This window comes from Austrofundulus limnaeus, unplaced genomic scaffold (assembly GCF_001266775.1).
Source record: "Austrofundulus limnaeus strain Quisiro unplaced genomic scaffold, Austrofundulus_limnaeus-1.0 Scaffold694, whole genome shotgun sequence".
NCBI classification, from domain to species: Eukaryota; Metazoa; Chordata; class Actinopteri; order Cyprinodontiformes; family Rivulidae; genus Austrofundulus; species Austrofundulus limnaeus.
In genome coordinates, this window is record NW_013953096.1 from 142,835 (window position 1) to 149,766 (window position 6,932).

At 39.2% G+C, this 6,932-nt stretch overlaps 2 protein-coding genes across 4 annotated transcripts in view; one reads left to right on the top strand and one right to left on the bottom strand.

Moving 5' to 3' along the window:
* Window positions 1–1,186: 1,186 nt before the first annotated feature.
* Window positions 1,187–2,763, bottom strand: anapc10 (anaphase promoting complex subunit 10). Of its 3 annotated transcripts, none has more exons than XM_014027890.1 (6): window positions 2,667–2,763; window positions 2,147–2,262; window positions 1,979–2,069; window positions 1,782–1,902; window positions 1,642–1,695; window positions 1,187–1,555 (listed from the first exon to the last, which is right to left on the bottom strand). In XM_014027890.1, exons 2-6 carry the CDS (start codon window positions 2,259–2,261, stop codon window positions 1,376–1,378), a joined length of 561 nt encoding a protein of 186 aa, XP_013883344.1. In that variant the 5' UTR covers window position 2,262; window positions 2,667–2,763; the 3' UTR covers window positions 1,187–1,375. The 3 variants fall into 3 exon arrangements, with proteins under 3 accessions (XP_013883344.1, XP_013883345.1, XP_013883343.1); XM_014027891.1 differs by having other exon boundaries at window positions 1,818–1,902; window positions 2,637–2,747; XM_014027889.1 differs by having other exon boundaries at window positions 2,637–2,746.
* Window positions 2,764–2,796: 33 nt separating this feature from the next.
* The window catches only part of abce1 (ATP-binding cassette, sub-family E (OABP), member 1), a gene marked incomplete at its 5' end in the record, with an annotated part of 14,210 nt that continues 10,074 nt past the window's right edge, over window positions 2,797–6,932 (top strand). The window contains 8 exon segments of the mRNA XM_014027886.1: window positions 2,797–2,929; window positions 4,357–4,490; window positions 4,563–4,648; window positions 4,719–4,816; window positions 5,895–6,012; window positions 6,248–6,385; window positions 6,459–6,528; window positions 6,608–6,704. Of these exon segments, the coding sequence (XP_013883340.1) occupies window positions 4,388–4,490; window positions 4,563–4,648; window positions 4,719–4,816; window positions 5,895–6,012; window positions 6,248–6,385; window positions 6,459–6,528; window positions 6,608–6,704 (710 nt within the window).

Genomic DNA, 6,932 nt, shown 5'->3' on the forward strand with positions numbered 1-6,932 from the left:
GATTACAACTACTCAAACAGCAGCTTGTATGAATGCCTATTATATATTTTCATATTTTATCAACAAATAAAATTTTACCATTCTTCCAAATAAATTAATGGAACCAGCATTTTTATAATCACTAACCATATTTCTTGAACTGAGGTACATCTTTAACGTTAGTTTGAGTTTTAAGTTTCACAAACATTTCAAATCCTTTAAGATTTTAAATATTTTCCCTCTTAATGAAGTTTTACATAATCAACAAAATCCTTTAATCAACCAACTTGTAAAATTGTATTAATTTAAATTGATGACATAATATATTTTATTGGTGATTATAATGTACTCTGGCTAAAATTCTTATGGCTCTGTTTTTCAAAATAAAAATAGAATTAGTGATTTTTTTACATGACTTTCCCCAGACTTCAACACTATAAGTCAAATGTGGAACAATTATTACATTATGTAATATAAACAGTGCTTTATTATTACAGAACTCATTTACCTTGTACAGTACTGCAGTGGATTTTGCTATTTTTGTTCTGAAGTAATTTGTATGAGACTTCCAAGATAAATTGCAAGGCTTTTATTGTGAAAAGCTGAATTGACTCCATGTTGTAACTGTTGAGCGTTCTTCTCAGGTTCTCTGGTTGTGTGGTTCTGGTTCTGTGGTGGGAGTTGATAGGGGAAGAACCCATGTCTACGTTGTGGACCAGATCTTCCTGGTTTACTTTGTTTTATTAGTTCCACCTCATAAAAACTGACGAGACCGACATCAAATGATGTGAAAACTGATGCAGAACCAGATGGTTCTGCTCTAAAAGACTTGGTCAAAACTGGGTCAGAATCTGGGTATTTCTGGAGAAAAAGAAACAGTTTGTAAAACATTAAGTTTTAGCTACAGTTTGGCCAATTCATACTTTTTTTACAGTTTTGCTCGTTAAAGCCTCTGCAGCTTTTAGCTGCTGTTTAGCTGATTTTCACATCTTGTTTTAACAGATTTCTGTAACTCATTCAGGACTTCATGTTTACAAACTTTTATTTTGTTTACAGTCAAACAGCAAATCAAGACACTTACTGTTACCAAATAAACTGATCATGTAAGCCCCGCCCACCTCATCCACTCTGACTCCTGTAGCTTCGGCCTCCCTCTAGTGGTGAAACTGTAGAACTACAGAACAAGCAGTAAATCCAGATTCTGGGGTCAAGAGAGTTCCTTCATCTGGGTTTGAAATGTTTATTTAAAGATCTTGAAACAAATAAAAAAAATCACAGTCACAAAGAGTTAAAAAAATATTCCTAGTCAGGTCCAACACTCAGTTGGTGAATAAAGTCTGAATTCATGGGTTTTATTTTGAAGGAGTCGCAGTCTCGGTCAGGTCTCCGGACCGGATCACCTGATGGTGCGGTACATCATGAAGTCCACCGTGGTGCATCGTGGGAACTTGCCGATGGTGCTCTCCTCCACGGGCGTGTACACCTTGATCTGGCGCATGTGCGTGTCCCGGCCGTTCTGGTGGTTGGCGAGGACCGCGATCTGGATCATGAAGGTGCTGATCGGGTCGTTGGTTCTCTGAAACGCACCGACTCGGAGTCATTTAGGAAACTTTTGGTGAATATGAAATGTTTAAACTGAATCTTTAGGGGGGTTTTTTGCACCTGGTTGAGGAGCGAGATGTGGATCCAGCCACTGGGCTCCACCATCTCCAGCTGCTGCAGCGAGAAAAACCACAGAAGAAAAGCGTCAGAGAGCGTGTCAAACCTGGGGCAGTCAGGACTTTCATTAAGACGAGTCTTACTCTGACTTCCTGAAGGTTGTGGAAGTTGTTACCCACCCTCACAGAGATCTTACTCGGCGTGTAGCTCTCATCTGATTTATAATCGGCGTAGATGCACAACATCTTCACCGTCGTCCTCCTCCTGCAGACGCCAGGTGGAAACGATCGACTCACATGGACACACAACAGCTCCACCAACAGCCAACTTCACAGGTTACCTGAACTGAATGTTGACCAGGTGAGGCTGAGATCCATCCGACTGCCAGTAGGTCTCCAGGTTGTCATCCCTCAGCTGATCCACTCCGAAACCTGCACTCAGACGGAAGGTTGATGGTTAAACTCCCTCCTCTATGAATAAAGCCTCACTCCTCCTGAGATTTATTTACCTGGCTTACAGGACGACAGGGACCACACAGCCTGGGAGCCTATTTCCCGAACTGTCCCGGTTCTCTCCAGCTGTTTGGGGTCGGCACCAGGCGGCGTCTTGCTCGGGGTGGCCATCCTGTAACCATAAAATAAAATAAACCTATGAGGAGCACGCTGCAACTGATATTCGGACGCTTTTACTTTGAAATGCCGTAAACGAGCACGGATCTCATTTAAATTGTAGACTTTTTCTAACTCATTCTTGCATAAGTCAAATGAGATAGTTTGCAGGGCCCATTTAAGGGTCATAAACGATTTAGTGAGATTTTGTGATAAATTCGGCATGTAAATGACACTATTATTTGAGTTTTATTTTCGCTGACTGCTGCTTAAATGTAGCAAACATGTTAGCGATGATGCAGCTAGCTGCTAACGCCCAAGCTTTTTCATAATATAACCTTAAAAACACCAAAACGTCATTTATGATAAATATATGAAAACTGAACTCACAATATATATTAGCGGAGGCCTCTAACATACCCGTTAACTCATGAGATGCAAGTTTATCCCACACAACAGATTTAAACTCAAGTTTCTCTCGTCGCTGTGATGAAACGCAGCCGTTTTACGTCATTACGTCAGGTCACGTGTGGCGTGCGTGCGTCCCGCCATCTTTCCCGCAGCCGGCTTCTAGTAGAGAAACACGTTGCTGGAGAAAAAACAAGTTTTACATCAAATACTTTCTTATAAGTGTCGCCTCTCTTCTGTTTTATCCTAAGGAGGAGTGTTGGAGTCGAAGAGGGGTGAGTTTTGAATCTATCGCCCAGAGTTTTGCTCTGTTTTGGGGGGTTTGTGACCACTGTAGAGCAGCTGTCACAGTGGGGCCTACGCGGCTAAGTGTTAGCTTTCCCTGGTGGCTGCGTTTAAAGGTACGATTCCATTTGGCCATTTTTAATTTGATCGTTTGTCTTCTATGAGCACAGAGTTAGACCTCATTGGTTCTCAAAAGTCGTGTTTATATCTCACAGCTCTTAAATGTGAGCGGAAGCTCCTGAAAATATGACGTTTCCTCAATTAAAGTAACTAGTATTCAAATCTGCGTTGGATAATCGGTTAAATCAAAGCGTTCTTTAAAAATAAACTTTAATAATAAGTAATTTATCGTAATTAACGTGTTTATCTAATCTCATGGGTTAGCTGATGAATTCGGCACCTGAAAAATCTACGTGTCGTTAATGAATTTGAAGTAAATAACTCATTGATGCTTTTTGCCAACGCCCGTCACGTTTCGATGTGGGTTTAAAAACTGAAAGAAGTCTCTAAATTCAGTCTGGTTTTACTAAATTATGTCGCCGAATTAAGCAGGAGGAAATTATTGATTAGATAAAGGTCTGATCAGACCTTGATAAGAGGGTTTTATTTTTATAAAATATAAACATCTGTTTCGCTCATTTCTGTGATCAAATGAACATGAGCATCATTTTAAAGTGAAAACGCAGCAAAAGTAATTTCATGATTTATTTCTTACACGTCACACGCTTTTAATTAAATATGTATATATTTTTTACAATCACCATGTTTAGTTCCGGTGTTAAATTAATGTCTGTATTCCTGGTTATTATTTTAAATCTGGATCTTAATTTATTAACCACCAGCTTATGCTTTGCTTAATAATTTAGCATAATTTAGCTTCTGCTATGCTAACTGAAGCTTTAGCATCATGTGTTTTGCAAAGTGCAGACAATGTTTTGTAATGTTTACCTGATGATTGGAGCAGGCTTCTCTTATTATAGTTTGTTTTGCTGATTTTATCTACTTTGTGTTAATTTTAACCTATGTTTGCTGGGTTCTTTGTATTGTTTGTGTGCACGTGTTTTACTAATTGTGGCCAATGTTTTGTAGTTTTTTATTTTCTGATTTTGTTTGTTGTTGTCAGGTTCTCTTGTTAGTTTTAGCATGTTTTAATAACTAATTGCTAATTTTAGCTTCAGCATCTGCTTTGTTCGATGTTAGCTATTGTTTTGATCATTTTAGTTTCTTTGCTTTAATTTTAGCTTTAGCATGCTTTGCTAATCATTGCAAATAACATTTTTAAGAGTTGTTTAATGTGGAAACAAATGTTAAAGTCATTTTTCTTTGTTTCCTTTAACTTGTTGGTCAAAAAACAGATTTTTAAAATTTTTTTTATTTTGCTTCAGTCAAACTCCTGTTATATATCTCTGCTCCGCAGGTGCGAGCGCCCGTCATTCCAGCCCCCCGTCATGGCGGATAAAAACACCAGGATCGCCATCGTCAACCACGACAAGTGCAAACCTAAAAAATGTCGTCAGGAGTGCAAGAAGAGCTGCCCGGTGGTCCGCATGGGTGAGTGTCCGGACCCCTCAGAACCCCCCTCCCAGCAGGAAGTAGTGTTTATGCTAACCCATGTGTCTGCAGGTAAACTGTGCATCGAGGTGACGTCTCAGAGTAAGATCGTCTGGATCTCGGAGTCTCTGTGTATCGGCTGCGGCATCTGCATCAAGGTATTGTTGACGGAAAGGACCGTGGTTCTGTGGTCCAGTCTGAGTTCCTAACGGGTTTTTCTCCTTCCAGAAATGTCCATTTGGAGCGTTGTCCATCGTCAACCTTCCCAGCAACCTGGAGAAAGAAACGACACACAGATATTGTGCCAACTCCTTCAAACTACACAGGTACTCTGCCTGACTTAACTTATAGTTGTGATTTTAAATAAAACAACTGTCTGCATGAAATTATTTGAAGTTTATTAGTCAGTTCAACTTTAATTTTATTTAATTTTTCATTATAAGTTGAAATGGATGTTTAGCTCAAACTCTTATTTTAGCACATGGTTTTTAAATGTTCTGTTTTGCTCTCTCCTGCTCTTGTTTTGGATATTTTAACAAGCTCATGTTTTGCTAAATTTGCGACCCATCACATCGAAACCAGGATTAGGTCCAAAAGTGGAATGTAGAGAAATGGGCAGATAAAGGGTTTTGATTTAAACGTGTGCAAAAATTGCATTTTGTCAAAATATAATTATTGCCTTATAAATGTATCGTTTGAATGAGCTGTCTAAAATATAATCTTAAAACAAAATCTGAAGCATTTTTTTGAGCAGTCGCAACAACAAAAATCTGATTTTGAGGAAAAACACCTTAAAATTTAGAAATTTTCCCTTATGAGCTAGAAAAGTTTGTTTTTTTACAACTGGGAAATCTTGATGTACTAATACTATTTAAGGTTTCCTCTTTATATTGACAGCAAAAATAACTCTAGATTTACATAAAATTAAGATTCAGACCAAACAGTAATGTGTTATCGTAACCAACAAGACAAATTAAGTCATATTTCTGGATAAGCTGATGAAAATCAGAACGATCCAGGGATCAAAATGTAAGTTTTTAAGCAGGAATCTGAAAATGTATTTAGGTTATTTTGACCAAATTTGACTTGATCCTTATTTCGATATGATGGGTCACATTTAGCTTCTGTTTACCTAATTTAACCTAAAATTTTTGCTACTTTTAATGTTTTTTGTTAATTTTAGCTTTAGCATTTGTTTTGATAGTTATCAATTTCGTTCAATTGAATAATTTTTTCTGCTTGATTTATCTTTTGTTTGGCTGAGCGGCCTTTCAGCACTCTAAAATTATATTTCTTTAGCTGTGAATTTGTTCAATAAAAATGGAAACTGATTTGACAGAAAATAATCTGCTGATTGAAACAATTTATTAATAATCTAATAATTTGTGTGTTTTTGTTCTGCAGGCTGCCTATCCCCAGGCCCGGGGAGGTTCTGGGTCTGGTGGGGACCAACGGTATCGGGAAGTCCACGGCTCTGAAGATCCTGGCTGGAAAACAGAAACCCAACCTGGGAAAATACGACGTGAGTGTCGAGCCGCCGGACCCGCCTCTGCAGAGATTATAATCTGGGCGTAGCTGCTTTACTGTTAATCTGCTGCCTGTGTTTGAGTTTGATAAACTTCAGGTTTTTAACTCAAACTAAAGGTTTGAAGTGAACTCAAACTAAAGGTTTGAATTGAACTCAAACTAAAGGTTTGAATTGAACTCAAACTAAAGGTTTGAATTTGTTTTCATGACGCTTGTGGTTCTGAATCCAGAACCCTCCAGACTGGCAGGAGATCCTGACCTACTTCAGAGGTTCTGAGCTGCAGAACTACTTCACCAAGATCCTGGAGGACGACCTGAGGGCCATCGTCAAGCCGCAGTACGTGGACCAGATCCCCAAAACCGTGAAGGTGTGTGACCCCAGCAGGTCTCGTGTTCAGGTCTGGTTTGGTTCTGGTTGTAACTGCTGGTCTCTGCCTGCAGGGGTCAGTAGGGTCCATCCTGAGCAGGAAGGACGACACAGACACTCAGGACATCGTCTGCAATCAGCTCGGTACGAACGTTTAAAGAAACAAACGTCTGGTAGTTTTCCACGTTGGCACCAGTCTAACCCTGGACCTGTTTGTGGTCAGATCTGAGTCACCTGAGGGAGAGGAACGTGGAGGACCTGTCCGGAGGGGAGCTGCAGAGGTTCGCCTGCGCCGTCGTCTGCATCCAGAAGGCCGACATGTGAGTGTTGCTCCTCCTTCACCCCAGGGTTATTATAGTTAACTAAAACTAACGAAAGAATTAAAAAAACATTTTAGTTAACTGATATAAATAAAAACTAAAACAAAATGAAGAAAATAATAACTAACTAACTAAAACTGTATAATCTTTTTACAAAACTACCGTATTTTTCGGACTATAAGCCGCACCCGCCATTTAAAAAAAAAAAACCCGCGAACATTAACATAT